Here is a 22,280-nt window from a genome sequence, read left to right as displayed (position 1 = left end):
ATATCAAATACTTCAATAAATAGCATTTATGGGTGTTGAAACTTAGTTCAGAGACTTCAAAAGCCAGCATAAAGATCAGGATAAAAGTAATTCTGCACAGCGCCGGGGGGCTAGCTCACAGGTGTTTTGTGTGCGAGTGTGCTTCTGTCCCTCTGGTGCTGGGTGTAAAACAAAGGGGTAAGCCCGGACTAACCCTGGATTTCCAGCCAATACTCTCGGCTACAACAGTACTTTTCTCTCTCGCTCACAACAACGCTTCCCTGTGCCAGTCTGACCTCAATGGCACACAACAAAAGTGACAAGTGGAAGAAGAAAGGGAAAGCAAGGCAGACCGAAGGAGAGAACAAAATGCACACCATTGTCCATCAGAGACACCCGCACACACACACACAAATGCAGAGAGCGCTAGAGAGCAGTGCAAGTGACGGATGACCAAATGAAAGTGGACGCTGTGAATTTGGAAGTGGATTAAAGAGGGTTGCCTCCTCCGAGGATTTGGTTAAGCAAATATCAGTCTTCTCTGGCTGACTCTCTCTGGCACACCTACTCTGCAGAGGATTAAAGAGAAGGAGAGCGAGGCAGGGAGAGAGCGCACTTCAATAAGATAATTCCACCTACGTAGTGAAGAGATGCCCTAAGCCCCCCAGAGCTTGACATTCATCTTACACTTGACTTTTTTCAGTAAAATATGAGGTGTTGCTAGTTAATATGAAGGTTCAATCTTCACAGTCCACAGCTGGAAAAGAGTAGGCTAATGAGGGTGATGCAGAGTGAGAGGGAGGCTAAATTTAAGGATAGGTTAAACACATGTTAAGTCTGATATAACATAAATTGAAAGCACTATTGATCGTTGTAATCCTTTCTCCTGGCTGCATCTATCGTTTGTCCAACCCGGTTTAGATTAGACTCAGACCCAATTCTGCAAGACGAACACATCGACACAGCGTTAAAGCGCCACTCTTGGCTTTTCCATCCCGAAAAGTCTCAATTTGTCTGTAGTCTGATGAAAATAGCGCTTTTTTAATGTGACTGAAGATCAAAGTTGTGCAGTGTGAGTACATTTCATTTCATCTTTTAATAATAATTCATCAACAGTTTAAGAAGTTTAACTAGCAAACAATGTATAGCCTGAGAGCTTGCTTTTTGTTTGTAATAATCACATTTTACACTGGTATGGAACATCCTCTATTATGGCGTCTTCAATGTCATGGAAGACACTTCCCACAGTCCACATTCTTAAAACTAGACAGAAAACAGAAGCCAATATGCGGTTGAATCAAATCATGAGGGTCTCTTCCATAGTCATGATCTTTTCCGTGCTAAATTCCCTCTTTAGGTTTCCACACAGCGTTTCTTTGCTGAGCTGCACATCAAAAGAATATAAAAAGGAAGCCTTATGTTATCTAGAGTAACTTTGGGAGATGTGCTCTTGAATTTGTCTCCGACTGTGTGTCTTGTATGAAGCCACTACATTCATTACGTTTAATTTAGGGACTTTTATTCATGCAGCTGCAAATAAATCAGGATAGTCCAGCAGAAAAGTTGGACCCGACTCAACTTCAGCCAGACAACAATGCAACATCAAACAAGGCCCTGTAAGATTACATTACATTACATGCTACTTGTTAGACGCATTTATCCAAAGAGACTTACATACAGGAGCAATTTGAGGTGAAGTGTCTTGCCCAAGAACACAACGGCATGCTGACTGCAGTGGGGATTGAATTTGTGCCCCCCTGATCCGAAGATCAACGCACTAGTCCGAAGCCTAAGATCCAATTCCTGGTTGGGTTGAAACCCAAACAGCATATTGCGACTGTTGTTTACCTAACTACCGGCATGGAGAAAGACAAAATAACTGCTGCCCTGACCACTTTCCAGGGTTGCAAAATCCTTAAAAACTGATCTGCAGTATTTTAGCATCTGATAAGCTTTCAAACCCCCACCACAGGTTTGTTTTTGGTCAGAACACCTAGCGGACTATACTGCGAAGAAAAAGGAACCTTTGTTTTACCCCATCCCTACTCAATATTAGAGATGAATGAGGAAAGGATTGCAAGCAATAACTTAAAAATAATCACGGCCCCATCCTATAAAAAGAAAGGTTTAACACCAGAAGGTCAGGGGTTGGATTAAGTTGTGGAGGAAACTACCGATGATCAGACGTCTGCCTTCTCTAGACCTGTAGTTGAGTTTGCCAATTCACAGAATAATCCAATCTACTACATTTATTACATTTGAGCGGCCAAGATTATATCAAGCTTTTCATGGTTTGATTGGCAATTAAACTCTTGACAAAAAACAAACAGAAAAAAGGACTTTATGGAGTTAGCTTAGGCTTTGTAACAAATTCACCAGCACTTACAATGGTATGACTTGCTTGAAGTGAATATATCTGCACTTTCCTTGCTGTTCGGAGTTTGATTCTCTATGTTTTTTGCCCTTATTGTAAGTCGCTTTGGTTAAAAGCATCAGCCAAATGATGTGTAATGTCATTTAGTGTGCAATGGAAAGCATTATGGGCACCTGACAAATATCAGCAGTTTTATTGGACCACTGTATTGAGGCTTCCGTTTAAAATCTTAACTTTCCTGTCAAAGAAATAGTCATTTTAGTTCAAAACATTCCGAAAATACGACGTTGGGCATTCTGACGGTGTATCCAGTCTTTATGCTTCCCGTATGCAATACAAAAGAGATAGAGATTGGATGAAAACAAGATTAAGTATAATTTTTAGGGATGCACCGATTGCAAAAATGTCGGCCGATGCCGATACCGATGTTAAGAATAACATTGTTGCGATTCCGATGTTAAGAATAACATTGTTGCAGATACCGATGTTAAGATACCGATGTTAAGAATAACATTGTTCCGATTCCGATGTTAAGAATAACATTGTTGCAGATACCGATGTTAAGATACCGATGTTAAGAATAACATTGTTCCGATACCGATGTTAAGAATAACATTGTTGCAGATACCGATGGCCGATGTTTTACTATGTAACCTGTAATGGTAGCACAATGCAGACTAAAGCAGCATATCCCTTTAAGAGGGAGAGTGGGGGATACGTGTGTGCATGTGTAAGCACGAGAGAGAGGTTGAGCGAGCCATAGTAAGTTTCTGGAAGTTAACGGGAGTAGCAGCAAGTATAACAAAGTCACAAATATATACGACGGCCTCCCAAGAACACTGAAGAATGGATTTCATTTACCGATCCTCCAGACACCCGCTACACGGGGCAGAAGTCCAGCAGCATGCGCAGCGTGCAGCAGCAGCTCCTCACAGAGGAGAGGAGACGCCCCCCCGAATGACTTTAAAGTTACGGCAGACCTACAGTCACTGTTCTAATCCTTTAAAATGATGCCCTGACTTCAGATTTGGTCCGTCAGATTTAAAAACAACGACGCTAATGCGACTTCTCCCGGTCAAGTAGCAAAACATAAACATCGGCGACTGCCATCGGTGATGTCACCTTATTTTAAATTTTGTGCCGATGGTGGTAAATAGGACTAACATCCATAAGAAAATGTTGCCCAACCGTACAGTGTGACTTTTTTTGGGGGGGGAGATTGATGAGATGTCAAACTATGTCTATGTTGCCATTAAAACAACATATAAGATGCCCAATCAAGCTGAATGGCAGAAAGAACATCAAGTGAACGAAAGTTAAAAGCTAGTGAGACACAGAGGACAACAGAGGGAGACAAACTGTGTTGTTGCATTATGCAGACATCAACAGAACTGCAGTCTACCATTCTCCTCTCACACGCAAAGAAAACCTGACACCACACATTCACACAGGGCACTTGGAAGCGTGAGGTGGAGGGCTGCCATCTGTGGCTCAGCATGCAGAAGTACAACGTGGCGCACACACACACACACACACACACACACACACACACACACACACACACACACACACACACACACACACACACACACACACACACACACACACACACACACACACACACACACACACACACACACACACACACACAGGTCTGTACAATCACGTTTGTTAAGAATTGATTCAAAGCTGGTATGATACCGTGTGTCAGCTGATTGCTTAAGCAGATTAGTGGACATACCAGCTGTTGACATTAAAACTGTCACATGCTAAATGATCACATTACTATCCAGCGGTGATTAGAGGACAACATGTTCTATTTGATGAATTAGCAGTGTACGGAAATATCACTACACTTGGGGCTGCACAATTATCCAAAAAGATTTGGAAACCACAATATAGAGTAGAGCATTATCAGTTCGCAGTCAGCACTATATTTGAGACAAACTATGAGAAAATGTCATTCCAGTATTGTGGTGCTGCTTACAAACAGTATTCTACAGGGTTATTAAACCTGGTTTGGCACGGATCCAACATATTATTTCGAAGATAATGTGAATAATGACTTAAAAATGGTTATTCCTTCTAATATCAGGAAGCATATCAAATCATTACAATGAGTTATTTATTCTAAAGTGTGCAGCCCCGCACTTCATTATCACTATATCATGTGACACAAATTCAAATCTGTCGGCAATTTGTATTTACTTTACTTGTAAATGCTTTTTTAAATAATATATATATATATATATACACACTATACTCCAAAACTGTGGAATACCCTCCCAGGAAATAGCGAGGCCAACTCAGTGGACATTTTTAAACAACAGCTAAAGACCTTCTTCTTTAGATTAGCTTTTTATTAGCGGGACACTCCTTTTAAATGGTCTTTTAGTCTTTATTATTTACCTACTTCTACATTGTTTTATTGGTATTATTTATGTAACAGTTTTAATAGCAACATTCCTTTAAAGTTGGCCTTTTAACAATTGTATAGTTTATTATTATATGACAATGTGTCTCTTAATCTGTTAAAGTGTTATTCTTTGTTGCTATGCTGCATGTATCTGATTTGGTCTTAAACATCTGTTCTTGTCATTTGTTTTTAACTTGTGATGTAGGCCTATGCCTTTCTGTAAAGCACTTTGAGCTGCATGTCATGTATGAAAAGGGCTACATAAATAAAGCTTCATTATGATTCAATGTATTTATTGTTTAATTCTGTGTTGATATAGTTAAATGATTATTTCTTTGCTCAGGTTGGAGGACAAAGTTTGCTACAAAGTTGGACGTTTACATGACAGTAAAATAAATACGTTTGTCAGATTTATGTATTTTGTGATGTGTCCTTATACTTTCCCTAAAGTTAAATCTAATAAATCAGAATATATCGCCTTGCTTACAGAATTGCAATACATTGAATGCAAACCTGAATCATGATGTGACTGCCGTAATGAAACTACTTCTTGAAAGATCTAAAAGCATCACAATGGTTCTTACACAGTTTACTTAAGTTATTTTTGGGGGCTTTTTGCCTTTAATCAGATAGGAGAGTGACAGGAAAGTGGGAGAGAGAGTCGGGGTGGGATCCGGAACCCGGGTCGCCGGCGTACGGTGCAGGTGCCCCAGCCAGTTACGCCACGGCCGAGGCCCAGTTTACTTGTATTAACGTCAAATGTTCAGTTGGGACATAAAAAGTTTCAGTCATTTGACTTTTTGATTATGTAAATGAAGTATTTAATATTTCCACATAGAGACTATCCGGTTTGCCGTTCATTAAATGCTGTGCTTTCAATACACTATTTACCAACTGAACATTAGACACTATGTTGCAGAGTGGTTTCCACCAGAGTGCTGGTTCAAATGTCAACAGGTGCTACGTTTCTGCTTGGCCCAGTAAGCGACGAAACATCAACAAAACAAAAACAGCACATGACACGTTTCCTCACCACTGCGCCTCTCACTGACACACAAAGGGAGCCGGATTAAGCAAAGCCTGCGCTGTGACTAACTGCAGCACGAGCCTGTTGATCTGTTCTGCGTCCACATGTGACAAACACGCAGCATTGTGCCAAACTCAATTCTCCTGCAAACATCCACGGCCTGCCTGTGAAGCAAACACAAGAACACACACTCCCACCACAGCCAGTGGCACACACACAGACAAACAACAGCTGCTAAGTGAGGTGGGAAAGTGTGTGTGAGGTAGCAGATTAGGTGAGCACGCAATGTGTAGGCATGGGAAAGCAAAACACTGATTAAGCATTTTTTCCCCCTATAAATCAGCCTTTTGCAGTGTATGAACAAAATGTCCTCTTATTTTTTAAGACATCCACAGCTTTGTATTATTTATTTTAGCACCTATTAATGTCAAGGATGCACTAACGTTTATGCGTTCTGTTATCTCTCAGGTAAGGGACAATTGTAAGTGTTAAAGAGCACTCACTGAGATAAGAATGAAATGAGAGAACATTTTGTTTTGACAAACAAATGATGACGCATTAATTGGTTTTTGCTTTAATGTTTATGCTGGTAAACAAGTTGCCTTTTTAATTATTTTATATTAATTACTTTAAACACTGGTAGCGTCCCTGCCTCCCCCTGTAGCCACGTACTTATTGATAGAATAATATTTGAAATTATTTATTTATTATAGCTGTATTGTTGACTGAATCTGCAAAATAACTAGTAATTAAAGCTGTTAGATAAATGAAGCAGCATAGCTAGAATAAAAATAATCAATAGAAGAGTCGGATCTTTCGGTCCACTCTAACCTTTTGATGCTTTTGCAAGAAAATAAACAAGTGAAGCTTCAGCCAGCAGTCAGTCTTGGCCAAATGCAGTGGCGTCATTTCTTTTAAATGTTCATGAGCAACTGTCCCTGTCTGCCTTAATCCCAAATTAAAATCCTGATAAGATTTCATTTGAAAACTGTTTTTCTACTTTGCCTAAGGGTCTCGAGGAACCCCTGTGAGGGAGCCCAAGGTGGCCTTTCTCCAGGACACACTGTGTCTGGTAAAGTATGTCAAACCTGCCTCAAGACTCAGGTTCTCTGGGAATTTAGAATGTCATCTCCCTTGCAGCAAGAAAGTGCTTGCTCTTAAGCGAAAAACCCAAGGCCAGTGTAGAGCGTCACAGAGCCAATAAAACACCACCTGTCAGCAGCACCATGCATGAGATGGACACGGACATTCTTCTTTAAAACTAATAAATATGTCTCATCTCGTCTAAGTTGCATCCACTAGCCTTCAAAAGAACCAGTTAACATGAGGAGGTGTGTGTGATCACATGTTGTTTTCCTCCCCATCATGTTGAGAGAGAACATGAAGGAGGGAGGGTTACCGTAGTAGCCTGACAAAAAGCCACAAGATCTTTTAATCATCTTCTCTCTTGCTGTCTCCACCTTTCCTCCCACTCCCCTCTCGTCTGCTCTTCATCTATTAACTGGCAAGCAGGCTGAGCTGCTCTGTGATCTGCAGTCCTTTTTTTCCTCTCATCGAAGCTGCACACACACACAGCGTATGCTCGCATGCACGCCACCGTGATCGTCCACAGAGGGCACTCCCTGCTCCGTCTCTCCGATGCAAATGGCAGGTGGCCTTTGGCTCGATGACGAGACAACAAGGTAATCCAGTGGACAATTTGGAGCGGGGCCCACATACAAAGGAGAGTAGGATGGCATATTTGCCTTCAGCTGGCATGCCATGGAAATGAGGTGCCAAAGGCCAGCTGAGACCTGTGTGGCGGCGTGGGACTGACAGCATCCATCAGTGTCACATGGAGGGAGTGCTGTTTAGCAAACAGATCAGCCTTTTAAATCGTTCCAAAGTTTTTGAGATAACTTTTATTTACAGAAAATTATGTGCATCGCAGCTTGTTGATTCCTTTCAGTCAGAACATAACTTTTGATATTTCACTTTATCTGAGAGCGTATTCACTGAACAGCAGCCCCAACATTTAGACAGCTTTTTAGTTTTCTCAATCCCTTTATTGCCACAATCCTCAAACTCTCTTTGGATGCAACTATGGATTACTTTGAATTATGATTGAGGTGCTGATAATAGAGAGTATAGCAAAGTGTCAAATCCCAATTTCCGGATTTAAGATCAGAATCAGAACACTTTTATTCGTCCCACAGAGGAGAAATTTTCATCTGTCACAGCAAAAAGAGCCAAAGACAGCTTCATATTACACCAAAGATACAAAAATATATACAAAAACTACACAATTTTACAAAATACACAAAAATAGACCTCAGAAACAGTTCTGAGGTATAGTAGCCAGGTTTATAAAAAAAACAATGACCAAAAATGTATGTTAAATAAATAAATACTGCTTGGTTTGTCTGACCAACAGTTCAAAAACTCTAATAGTATTAGGTTGCAGTGATGTATAGCAGGAAAAAAAACGTAAATAATAAGAGCAGGAATTAAAGAATGTTTTACCTTTGAAAAACAAGGGGAACAACTTATCAACCATCAAATTAAATGCATTCTTTTACATTTTTGTGGATTGATTTATATATTTCTGTAGAATATATATGACTGCTTCGAGGCTACACAGAGAGAGATAATTAAATATCAGACACAAGATTTCAAAAGTAAACGGTGTGAGCTTGTGGCTGAGTTTAATGTGTAAGTAGGGTGTCCCAATACCACATCATTCCAGCATCTCTTTTCGGATATACTATAAATATTTGCCACAGCTGGAATGATATGCATAAACAGGAATGTCCTTTCGGAATAGAACAATGAGTCGGGGAGCATCTCATTATCTGAGAGAGTGATCTGCGCTGGGGCTTGCCAGCAGATGAATTTGGAGCTTGTTGTGGCAGCAAAAGCAGTTGTCCGTTTAAAGCCAAAAGGACAGAACATCCCAACTCATTCACTTACTGTCCGAGCTGCGATATATCAGCGTGATATTCCTGCCAAACCGTCATGCATTAGTGGCATTTCAATGAGTTTTTATTTCTCAAGTCCTGTCAACTTTCCTTTCCTTAAAATATGTTCTTTGTTCTTGGTTGCTGTCTTGTTTGTGCGCTTCAAGGTGAATGGTTTTTACAAGCCTCTATCGGATTTTCATGTATTAATGCCTGAAAATCACTTGTTGACATTGTGGCAGTATTGTTTGCTGCTCTTTATACATTCAGTGTTATCTTGTAGCAAAGGAGAAATCTGATTTCTGACAGAACTGACCATGAGCTGCTGCCGACGAGTCATGCTTTTCTTTTAATGCATCAGAGAAATGCATACTCACAAACATGCAAAAAGGAAAGTCGAAACTGGATTTAAGGTGAGTCAAAAGTGAAACGGAAACCAGGGCGTCTGAGGTGAAAAGGGTGGTGCGTGGAATAAGACATGGAGATATAGAGGATTGAAAAACGAAGGAGGCTGTAACATTCCTCAGATGTTTGTTGGGCTCGGCTGGCAGCGCTCTAAGAACGGAGCTTCCGTTTAGCTGCAGTACACTTCCTCAGCACAACAAAAACAGCAGCAAGTGTCCCTACTGCTCCTGCAGTGACGGGACATGCAGGCATGGTCCCAGTTTAGTGCACCATATTACAAAACAATGTTACTGGAATTAAAGCTGAAAATGACAATCAGACACCATGAAACAGGGAGGAATGTTTTGACTACAGAGAAGAAACCAGGGTTTGTTATCAAAACCGTTTCTGAAGCGGTGGTACCAATCATGTCCGTATTATCTGGCATTTTTTAAATACATTAAATAATGAGTTGAATATATGTTTATTTATCACTTTTTTATTTTTTCTCTTGTTGGACTCATCTTTGGAGTTCTGGCAAAAATCCTCTCCATACATTTAAGTATTAATTATTATTTATACAGTTTCAACTAATTATATTGTTGCTATTTTATGTTATACTGTTACTTACATTATTTCCGTTTGTTTCTTATTTGAACTCTAACCTGATCTATCTTCATTCCTGCTGAATCTTTCCACGAGATTCAATAAAGGTTTCTCTCATCCTGTCTTATTATTTACAAATGTATCAAAGCAACATTAGGAATTGAAAAGCGAAAAAACAAACATGCACATTTAAAAGAAATACAAATAATGAATGAATTAGGTAATGAGGCGGCATTAGGAGTGTTGGAGAGCGAGAGGAAGGACAAATAAGTGAGGCGACAGGAAAAAGAATGAAGGTGGTAAACAGCAGTGAATTAGAGGACGCATTTCCAGGGTGATATAATCTCCCCTACTGTCTCGCCACCTGACCACTGGGAAACAACATCACTGTCTGCTGCCAGGGAACACAAGCACACAAATACACACACATACGTCACACACACACACCCACACTCAAACAGAGCCCTGCAAGACACACCGGCTGCGGCTTTATCACACAGCTCACACAGGAGACTATGTGCTAGAGAAAACACTGATGTGAAACTCTTAAGGCCAGCTCATACTCTCACACACACACACACACACACACACACACACACACACACACACACACACACACACACACACACACACACACACACACACACACACACACACACACACACACACACACACACACACACACACTATTACTTTGAATTGATTTCCCTCTGCCACAAATGGAGAGGGGGTGAGCCTCTTTCTATATGTCAGATTAAACTTGGAAGGGAGAGCGAAATGGAAAGAGATAGAACAACAGGAGCATAAAAAGAGGAGGAATCTGATCCACTGCAGGTCTCTTACAGCCACACACACAGATACAGCTGGGCCAGCTAAAGATAATGCTGACATAACCCTGATGTAACCCTGATGTAACCCTGATGTAACCCTGACAACAACTCTGGTCCCAGCTCAATCCCGGTGTGTGATATAGTACCGAAGAAACCCACACACACCCCAGGGTTCCTCTAATACACCTGCTTAAAGGCAACTGTTTCAATCAGCAAATACCTTGGCTTTTCTGAAGAAGAAAAATAGCTTTTCAGTAATTATGCTCATTACCACATCACGTAATCACTTTGTGGTTGTGATGCCACATCTGTGGATTCTTGAGGAGAAGCACTTACTATATTACTGCAGTGTCATATGTATTTAACGGTAAATGTGCACTCCATTCAGATAACATCTGAGCAGTCTGTAATCCACAAAGATTTTGATCATTAAGAAAAATCTAAATCAAACACGGATAGATCCTGCTTTTCTCTGTTTTACATGAAATTCATTTAAGTATTATTAAGTGACTGATTGGACTGACTTTACTTAACTTGGACGGATATTTCAAATATGTTATGACATTATGATTAATCAAGAAAATATTTGGCAGATGTATCAATAATAAGCGCCGTGGCACATTCTTGTAGGATGTTTTAAAACTGCGTCACATTAACAAGGCTCCCCTTCTCGACTCACACATACACATAAAGCTCTGCAGGAGCTGATTTCTTTTGCCTTCCTTTGGCCGATTTATTTTCTTTTTCCACAAAATTATACAAACAAATAAACAAAAGCTATGTAACGTGAGGTCAAAGACTGTACAGATTCCCTGTTCCGAGGCTCAGTCCCACCCCTTCTTTATTTCTCACAATAAATCCAAATTATTCTTAGAATATTTCATTTAATACAAGTTCATAAACTGAAAGACTGTGTTAAGATCTACATTAATTAGAAAATATTTGATTTATAAATCAACACAAAAAATGGCTCTAACAATAAGAAACATGGTTTGTTGCAGCCTTATATGACATAATTGCAAACAGCCTATGTGGAATTAGGCTTCCCTTACCCTTGTCTGCAAAAGACTACACAATGGGAACATGTAAAAGAGATTGAATTTGAATCATCATGCCTTTAGTAATGAGTTGTGAAGTTGTGATAATAAAGGTTCATTACCCCGAGCCATGGCCAATTAGACAGTTTCATCCTGGATTAGAGCGGGGCTTCTGCAGTTAAACCACAAAAGGACAGACATACTTCTGCCCCGTCTCTTTCAACTGAGCTGAAACGCTTTCTGAGAATCGTGTTAAACTGTGGTTTGACCACCAGCTGCAACACAGAAATGGAACTAAAGGCCAAAAGCAAATGTGTGAACTAATCCCAGAGACACGAGGAAAGGTTAAAAAGGTTCTTTGTTTTACTGAACAAATTAATTAACTTGAAGAATAAATGGGTGGTGACTCTGTTGTGAAATTACACTTCAATCAAGCTCAAGGTGCATGTGAACATTTACTCTATAATTAAAAGGACTAAAAATGACCATTAATTGCTATGCTTTACTGTGACACTCAAAAGTAAAGAGCCAAATGAGGAGATATTATGTTCCCTGTCCAACAGTATTGGCTCCAGTGGATAAAACAATGTCATTTTTACCCAGGAAATGTCAGCAATGTGTGTTTGCTTCAGTATAATCCGAAAGAAAGGTGACTAATAAAAGAGTGTCCTGCTCCTGGTGGAGAAATAAGTAGTTCTTCATGCTCGAATCATAGCAGTAGAAGTTGGCTTATTGATACAAAAAATCTGTTGAATCCTTTCAAATTACAAATAATGCTGGGTTACACGAGTGTGACAACAGATTCTTAGGCAAAACAGTGTTTACATCATACCAAATACTAGAAGTACTTTCAGGTTGATTTGAATAATAACCCTAACCTCAACCTCAAAATATGACGCAGGCTAAATGTAAAAACGCATTCTAACTCACTCCACTTAAACAAAACGCCTTCAAATTAAACATGAAAGATGTTTCTGTGGATGGAATCAATCTCAATCCACTTTTATAAACACTGAAACTGACTCATCAATTTCAGGATGAAGTGTTCTGAGTCTTTAGGACTGTTGAATTGCATTACAGTGAGTTTCAACTGAAACTAGGGATGCACCGATTGCAAAAATGTCGGCCGATACCGATGTTAAGAATAACATTGTTTTGATACCGATGTTAAGAATAACATTGTTGCAGATACCGATGGCCGATGTTTTACTATGTAACCTGTAATGGTAGCACAATGCAGACTAAAGCAGCATATCCCTTTAAGAGAGAGAGTGGGGGATACTTGTGTGCATGTGTAAGCACGAGAGAGAGGTTGAGCGAGCCATAGCAAGTTTCTGGAAGTTAACGGGAGTAGCAGCAAGTATAACAAAGTCACAAATATATACGACGGCCTCCCAAGAACACTGAAGAATGGATTTAATTTACCGATCCTCCAGACACCCGGTACACGGGGCAGAAGTCCTGCAGCATGCGCAGCGTGCAGCAGCAGCTCCTCAAAGAGGAGAGGAGAGGAGACGCCCCCCCGAATGACTTTAAAGTTACGGGAGACCTACAGTCACTGTTAATCCTTTAAAATGATGCCCTGACTTCAGATTTGGTCCGTCAGATTTAAAAACAACAACGCTAATGCGACTTCTCCCGGTCAAGTAGCAAAACATAAACATCGGCGACTGCCATCGGTGATGTCACCTTATTTTACCGATGTGCCGATGGTGGTAAATAGGACTAACATCGGCCGATGCCGATGTCTCACCGATGTATCGGTGCATCCCTAACTGAGACCTAACTTTGGCCGGCCGAGCACACACATCTGTTTATCATTACTGTATTTCAAGGTCTCTCTGGAGTGTGCTATAGCCTGTGGTGAGCTTCCTGTAAACACAATGCAGCCACCGTGTAGTCTACAGTGCTGAGGTGAAAGGTCCAACACCATATTAGGGATTAGCTTTAAACGTGGCCATCTGTCGGAACCTCTGGATTAAAAGAGAGAAGCATAGCAATCACAGTTACTTAGAAAAAGACAGAGAGGGAGGGCTGGCAGATTAACTATGACGACTTCTTCAGATCTTCCCTTGGCCACGACGCTGCCGTAGCCTCCGGTCACACAAGGAGAGGGGAGGAATGGTAGGAATGCAGGCTACAGTGGGTGTGGGGAGAAAAGGAGGGGCAGCAAAGGAAACGTAAGGACACAGGATTCCCTCTGAATGCTGAGATGTGTCCCTAAATTCCATGTGTGACACAGTATGGGTTTCCTCGGAACACATGAGAAGACAGCTCACTTTGGGAATGAGAGATAAACGCTTTGTTCTTTAAGGGCTTCTGTAGGCAATAAAAGAAGAGAAAAGGCTGGAATTCAGGAGCGAAAAACTGGTGGGAAATTATTAGAATAAGTTGCTATAAGTATTTGTTGTATTAAAAAAAAAATTAAACAGTGTAATGTCACATTGGCTACAGTAAAAATGGAAATGCAGTTCCTTGGTAACCATGATAAAAAGCACCCTTATCAACATGGTGACTCCAATTGTTTAAAAGACAGGTGTCCTTACAGCTCTGGAAAAAAAATTAAGAGACCACTGCAGCATTATCAGTTTCTCTGGTTTTATTATTTATAGATGTCTTTAACTTATAGGATTTTATTTTTGTATCGAATTCTATAAACTACTGACAACATTTCTCTGTGTTGGAATTCAACAGACACTGGAATGGCTGCCATACATGTAGAGATAAAGATTTGAGAAACATTTGGAATTTTTCCAGAGCTCCATGTCCTTCATGTAAAATCTTAACTTATTCCTTAACATTTTGAACTCTTTAAATACATAAGAAGCTTGGACTATGCTCTTGTAAAAAGGCGTAGAGAGAAACGATGAACACTCACAGCAACCTGACCGTTAGTTCTTACGTCGGCAGATTATTATTTTTGACCGCAGTGACAGCGGAGACAACTAAAGCCAAAGTTTCTAAAGCTGGGAACATTGCGCCCGGGAAAAAGTGTTGAGAAGAGAGCGAGGCTTTCTGAACGTGTGATTTCGGATCCTGCAAGCACACGGGAGGAAATCCCTCAGCATGGCGCAGCTGCACCTCACAGAGAGGAGGAGAGGAGAGGAGAGGAGAGGAGAGGAGAGGAGGAGAGGAGAGGAGCTTCCAGTATGTAGCTCTACAACACAGTTAGTTATTAATTGTAGGGAAGATCGTCTACACTGGTCTAACCTAAATGACAGATTTTTTCCAATAATTCAGTCAATGACGGAAAATATTCGGTTAGATTTAGTATATTGGCTGATCTCGTAAGTGAAGCCAAAGACTTTGCTTTAAGTTGTAAAGTGATGTAATGGGAAATGGACCATTAATAATGTATAATTGCGCAGTAATTAAGGAAATGACCCGTACCAATGAAAAACACTGGGATTTTCCTTTAAGAGCCAGATTTATCTCCAGGACAGGATCTCTCCAGCAACATGATATATCCAGAGCGCCGGGTCACATGGTTCCTCACCCTGCCCTCCCTAGGGTTCCTGCAGCTAGAGACACTGATGAAGTATGGGAAAGACCAGTGGGTGGGGGGGTACTCAAGACGGATGCTGAGTTTTTCTCCACATCCATCAGCAGTATTGCACACTACATGTTACATGTGCAGATTTATCTGTCTGCATCTCTTGAGCTGATGTTTCCATTGTGTGCCGAGTCAGCACCTGCCCTCTGCGTGGACCGCCGATTGTTGACAAGCATGTTTGTGTGGCCGTCTCCCTGCGTGTTTCGTGTTGTGCTGGGAGCAGGGAGGGGATAAATTTAGCACTTTAGCCCCAGACTGGAGGCAGTGGCCCTTTATCCTGCACTGTCCTACTTAACAGAGTGCTGCTCTGTGCTTCTGCCTGCAACAGCGCACCAGGACTCACACATCCACCTCCCAACATGGGGCTGGAACAATAGAAGAACACAGTCACGCAGAAAAATGCAGACAGTTGCGTGTGTTTATGCAGGCATATCTGTTATTGTGTCACTAGGGTTTGCATTTATTCATCATCTATCGCTCTAGTTTTATTAGATGCTACACACTGGCCTCATTTCATAACAGCTTGATTAGTTAATGATGCTTTCAGTCAGACAACTACAAATACACAACCGATGGCGCATTTTAAGTGGAGTAGTAATCTAACACTCTCTTGATTACAGCGCAGTTTGACTACATCGTAGGGTCTTTTATACGCAGCACAAATCAAGCGGATCAAAATAAATTACACCCTGATCAAATTGAAAAAAAGAACATCAAAAGCTGGCTTGATATAATATTGCTCTGAATGTAGTAATGCAGCCAATTAGGAGCAAGTCAACATGTTGGTCCGCCTTAAACTGACCAATAGAGCACGAGCATCCCGCTTCACCTTGGAAACACACGATCCCATGGTGCATTTCCTTGCTACCATGACAACCAAGAGGAGCTCTCCCTTGCTTGTTCCCTCACCCCCTCCTTCCTGCCCTCCTTCCCTTGTGTTCTCTCCCTTTCTCTCTGAAGCCAGTCTACCTAGCAGCACAAGGTTCACCGAAACAACTTGGAGCTGCCTGTACTCCAGACAAAGAGAAGTGCTGTCAGCTGTATCAACACACACTGCTGCATTCGCATGGAAAACAAAGCCTTACACCAATCAATTCACACAGATTTATTCATTAACACATATTAAAGGGTTCAAATGCTTTCAATTATAATTTTTTCTTGACATTTTGTTGCCTTTTAGACTCAAACATGGGAAAACATATGACCAATATCTGAATTAACTCCTTGATAACGGAGAAACCTGAGGCACTGTTAGAGGTTATTATTATCAAAGATCTGGAGGATTCATTCTGCTAACCACACACATCAGGGTGGATTGAGAAAGGAGGAGGGAGAGAGAGATGATGTAAGCATTTTAGCACAGGCGGAGGTTATGAACACTGTCAGCTGGCCACAGCCTCCACCAGCTGGAGACTCTGGATGCTGCAGAGCAGGCGCCTGATCCTCCGAGGGGCAGCCAATGTTTCCACAAGCACATTTGATTTTAGCGGCCCACACAAAAAGATATTTTGGAATTTATTATTTCTAGCTTTCGAGAAGTCTGACTGACAATGATGAGTAGGGCTTTATTGTGAATTTATATTTTTAGAATTAATCTTCTGTTAATTATTAGGACTAATTGATAGTCATGAATGCGTATTACAATTATCTGAGCAGAAGGTGATGTCATTTTGTCTTGTTTTGTCTGAAACCCTGAAATATTCATTTACTATGATTCATAATGAGTTCATTATTCAAGAAAACATTCATGAGCCAATTAAGACGCTGTCCTTAACTAACCTGTCTAAGGTGTAAGTGCTCCTCCAGATGTAAACAACCCCCCCCCCCATGTTACTGAACTTTGGGAAATACAATATCTTTGACTTTATGACATATATTTATAAACGTCACTCGTCCTCGTAACATGTTTCCAGACTAAACTCTTCCTGAATTCAAATGTTTGTCCTAATATGACCCTATAATAACAATGTCATTATAGAAAACTTTTTTCTGAGAAGTTTGTGTCGCATTTAAAGTTTATTTGCTGCAAATCCATGTGGGATTGCAGAAGAAGAAGCAATACTAACTGGGGTGTGACCCACTTCTCCTTGAGGGTAAACAAGGTGCTTAAAGGAGACAGATAAGGTGATAGCAAACACTGTTGAAGTCTGTACTAATGTGTCTTTGCGTATTAAGGGAGGAAGTAAAGTATCCAAGAAGGACAGACCACAGTGCACAGTAGGGTTTTTCACGAGACAATAACGTGGGACTTCCCTGGAAGTTTTCGGTTGTCTAATTAACAGATGTTTGTTTGTATGGGAGTTCCAAATAAAAACAAGAAAATGTGAAAAACTATAGTGTGTTTTTAAACATTTCTTAATATTAGGAACTATACCTTATAGTATATTGCGGATGATGCCTGGATTGAACACTCAGTTTTTATAGCAGTACTGGTAGGATAACATGAGCATTTTTATGTTGACAATATGCATAAGGTATGTGAGCTCTGGATTACATGCAAAAACACCCATCACTGTACCGTCGGAAATGGAAGTCAAGATTACTTGAGCGATCTAATAATTACAAATACCACAACCCATAACTGTTCAGGAAATGTTTCAGTGTCAGAACGGCGCGGTAGCGACATAGAACAAAATAAAAACACAAAAGGGTTCTTGTAAATTTCCGCCACAGTTTTGTCGTGCTTTGTTTGCCCAAATCCCAGCGTGGCCGGAGCACACCAAAGGGAGAGGGAAAACATCCTTGACGACAACTAAGAGTCAGGGTGGCTGCACCACTATTTATAACCTGCCCAGTCTGCTCCGTGACAGCAGAGGGGGATGAAGGGAAGGGGAGGGCGAGGAGAGAGAGTAGAAAGAGAACCAGACACACAGACAGAGGGTGGCCTGTGAATTCCGGAGCAGAGGAAAAGACCATTGTGTTGTTTTTTTCCCCCTTTGACTGGGGCCCTGTGTGATCAGCGTACTGGGTAAAGAAGCAATAGAGCTAAAAACAAGCCGTGAATATAGCTTAAAGAGAGGCGGCTTGTTCTCCAGTATTCATTTGGCTAACCTTTTTGTCTATTATTCTGCAAGTTAAGTGGAAATCTATCACACTCGTCCTGACAGATGAGAGTGTCTGCAGACACAAGGCTGGGAAAAAAGGCTGCATTAAAGCTCAGATCCTTTTAGCATGTAATTGTTCTGTATAATACATGAAGCAACTCAAGAAATATTAGTAATACATATTGCACGTCTTCTGTTTTGAATCTGTTTTGTTTATACAATTAATTGAATTGATCTGAGCTTGGGTCGATGATAAAAACAAGCAGGTAGCCAAGTTCTGGCCATTTCCCTCCTGAACTGAGCAACTGGCCTGCAAACAAACACACACACGTGTCTGGGCACACACAAGAATATGTCACTGCATGGACCCCATGGTCACCTGACTTGCAAATCTGACAACACCACCAAAACAACAACACAACAACAACACTGACACATGTACACACATCAAACAGCCCAGAATATGAAAGCTATCAAATGCATTTAAAAGCGCCTTTAGGTTTTGCATTTAGTTTCACAAGGTATAAGCTGCCTCCTCAGGATGTTACACATGCAATCATAACATCTGTCACACCTCACTCTTCTATTATCATTTGTAAACCACACAGAAACACAGCTCTGTGTTAAATGTGGAGACAGGGTGAGGTAGGAAGAGTTGGGGACTAGAGATGTTTTTCCTCACCAACAGCAGGGTTTCCCACACATAGACTTTACTTGGGCGGGCCGCCCAGGTATATTAACGGTCATCTGCACCCCCCCAAGTATATTTCTGATCTGTGGGAAACACTGAACAGCCTTTCCATCACTTACCAATAAACCCAGACAGCCATGGCAAGAAATCCAGCTCAGCAGATACACAGAGGAGGGGAGGATGTCTCAGTTGTACACAAGTACACTTTGAGCAAGAAGAGGGATAGGAGACGGACAGAGCTGTATCAATAGCACCTTTTTATTCCTTTAAAACTCTCATATCACAACTGCAGTGTAGTGTGCAGTGCAGGAGAGACGTGAGCTGATCCGTAAAGTCAGGACTGGGGCCAATCCTGACAGTTTGATACATCAATATTATCCACTGAGGCTGCTCAGGTTGTTTGCATTGGGTATGGCAGCTTGTAAACACTGCCCATTCGCTGTCCATTAAAAAACTAAATGCAAAGCAACCGGCAAGCAAGAGACTCACAGGTTACAAGTGGAGCTCACAAATATATAAACAGCAGCCAGCAGTTTCAACTGAACGGATAAAATGGTGATGTGCATCAAGCTGTATGACTGAAGAAGTAAACACAATATATTTTAGCAACATTGTGCAGGTGAGCGTCACCCGTTGTTAAAAAAAGAAACCTTTTGAACTTCAGTCATTTGGTTTGTATGAAGAATCTCTGTAGAGCTCCAACCGAACCATGAGGGTTATTAAGCTGTCATTAATAATTGTTCTGATACAACGCAGATTTTAGTCTAGGCTTAGTGTGCACTGTGCTGTGAAAGAAAGGAGGAAAATGTGATGGAATACAGATTGCTCAGTATCATCAGATACTTAACCGGAGATCAGAGGGAAATAAAACATGAGTAGGAAATCCCTCGTACAATATAAATGCTATTTATATCCGACTCCATATTAACACATATTTGTAGCAAGTACAGACCCTCCTGACCCTGGTTGTGTGGGTTCAATAACCTACACACTGACCTCCAGATAGAAACAACAAGAGAGATAACAATGGCAAAGCAGTAACAAACAAAAAAATAATTTCCACCGTGCGTATACAGGTGCTGAGCCCTCCAGAAGAGACACCGTGGACAAGAACTCAGCAGAACCAGGGGTGCTAACGTACCTTTTGTTGATAGGCTTCTCATCCTTCTCGTAGGGTTTGACGAACCACTTCCCGATCCGGACGAAGCTGCGGTTCATGAGGCAGCGCTCCAGCAGGTTGTGGATGGCTTTGAACAGCAGTGTACGACACTCGTAGGAAAGCCCGTTCTCCCACAACCCTACATCCTCGCCTGGGAACAAAGAAATGAGACGGAAAAAATTAGAGGAGTAGAAAGCTTTGAGAGTTTTGAGGACCTTTGTTTTCAAACCTGTAAGAACTCTCCAATGTCACTCCAGAATTGAAACTCAATCACAGTGAGAATGTTGCTGCTAGGTAAAACATGAACTGTCATAGCAACAATATTATTCCATTAGATGGTATTACCAATATCAAGCTTTGAAGTCATTAAAAGTGTATTTAAACCCCAGTTTTACCATACTCATACTAAAAACGTTTTGCTAAATCCAAACTCAATGTATCTCCTTCCATTGAGTGGCAGTCCAGTTTGAGAAAATAGTTCTCCACATAGGTTAAGAATATTTTATTCACTGTGTGTGTGGATGACATCGACTCTGTGCAAAGTATTAAAGCGACAAACTCACAGAAATACACACTCAAGGAATTCCTCCATGTGGATCTCATTATGTAACACCTTGCAATTCTACTCTGAAAAGCGTTCTACTAAATGTAGCTGTGAGCAATTCTGTTTCCGATCCGACAAACAGGTTACTATCATCAACATCTCGTGCAGTCAGAATATTCACTAAAGAATTATTGTTACATGGTGATCCTACAAGCATTACAAGCCACGTTCAAGCACCTGCTGGTTGAACACCTTGATACAGAAATTGTACATTTCCAGCAATGCAAAGCAGTACGTCATATCTAAAGTGACATCTGGGAATCGTATTGTAAAAAGGCTGTAAAAAGGCAATGAAAATGCAAACAAGAGTGTTCCCACTGAGACAGAGGTTAAGTAGAAACCTGCTGCTGCCGGCTTTCAGTAGTTTCAGGTGCGTTCTGCTCTTCCGCTCATTGAGTTTTGACACCAGAGTTAAGGAGTGTTAGGGTACGCAGTGTCACAGTTCAAGAGCGATCTGGTTTTGATTTCGGTACAGTGGGGAAAACCAAGATTTAATTTATTTTCATTTGCTGTTAAATATATTGCACTCAGACACTTAGAAATGGCCAGAAGGGAATATTTTTGTTGTGTGTGTATTAGGGCTGGGCGATATGGCCTAAAAAAAAATCCCTGATTTTTTCACAAAAAATCCGATTTCCGATTTAAACCGATTTTCTCTTACTTTTGGCAGGGCGTGCTTGTGGTGCCGCACACACTTCAGTGTTTCCCACAGATCTGAAATATACTTACGGCGGGTGGCAGCGCATGACGAGGGGGGGGTCCACGTCTTTCTGTTTTGTCACTTGTTAGCAGACCCTTCACACGATAGCAGAGCGAACAAGTACAGGAGGCGTAGAGCAAGGAGATCATTGTCCACTAGTTAATCGATCGTGGATGGCGTCGTGCTCCCGGACAGATAAAAAAATAAAAATAAATGGGTCCCGAAATATACCTGGGCGGCCCGCCCAAGTAAAGTCTATGTGTGGGAAACAATGCACTTTGCAGCAGGGTGTTGTTTGATCTAAGTCTGTCGCCGTAAACGCAAACCAATTCCAAATTACAGATGACACTATGCCTTTCTTGGGAACGAGTTCTTCCCTACTCGCTGCTATGTTGTTTAGTGTATCTCTATGGCAAACGCGCGCGGCACAGGGGGAGGGCTGAGCCTATTAGGAACTACGGGAGCCAGAGGGGAGCGTTGGCGGATGTTGAAGAGAAAACCGGTTTCCATTCAAACAAGTCAACGTAAACTACACACTCGAGTTAATCATTAAAACAAAACCCATCTGCCTCAATGACTACCGCCCAGTTGCACTCACCTCCATCATCATGAAGTGCTTTGAGCGGTTAGTCAAAACTTTTATCACCTCCTCCCTCCCTGACTCACTGGACCCCCTGCAGTTTGCCTACAGAGCAAACAGGTCCACGGATGATGCCATCTCCCTCACCCTCCACACTGCCCTCTCCCACCTGGACCAGAGGAACACTTATGTGAGAATGCTGTTCATTGACTACAGTTCAGCATTCAACACCATTGTGCCCTCCAAGCTCATCATTAAGCTCAGGGACCTTGGGATCAACAGCGCCCTCTGTGACTGGATCATGAGCTTCCTGACGGGCAGATCTCAGGCAGTGCGGATGGGGAACATCACATCCTCACC

General features: G+C 41.4%; 1 protein-coding gene across 1 annotated transcript in view; it reads right to left on the bottom strand.

Annotated features, from left to right (window-relative positions):
- The window catches only part of med13a (mediator complex subunit 13a), an 80,047-nt gene that overhangs the window by 35,991 nt on the left and 21,776 nt on the right, over positions 1-22,280 (bottom strand). The window contains 1 exon segment of the mRNA XM_063895585.1: positions 20,019-20,187. Within this exon segment, the coding sequence (XP_063751655.1) occupies positions 20,019-20,187 (169 nt within the window).

This window comes from Eleginops maclovinus, chromosome 11 (assembly GCF_036324505.1).
Source record: "Eleginops maclovinus isolate JMC-PN-2008 ecotype Puerto Natales chromosome 11, JC_Emac_rtc_rv5, whole genome shotgun sequence".
NCBI classification, from domain to species: Eukaryota; Metazoa; Chordata; class Actinopteri; order Perciformes; family Eleginopidae; genus Eleginops; species Eleginops maclovinus.
Note: the sequence above shows the minus strand (reverse complement) of the source record. Positions and strands in the feature narration are given on the sequence as shown.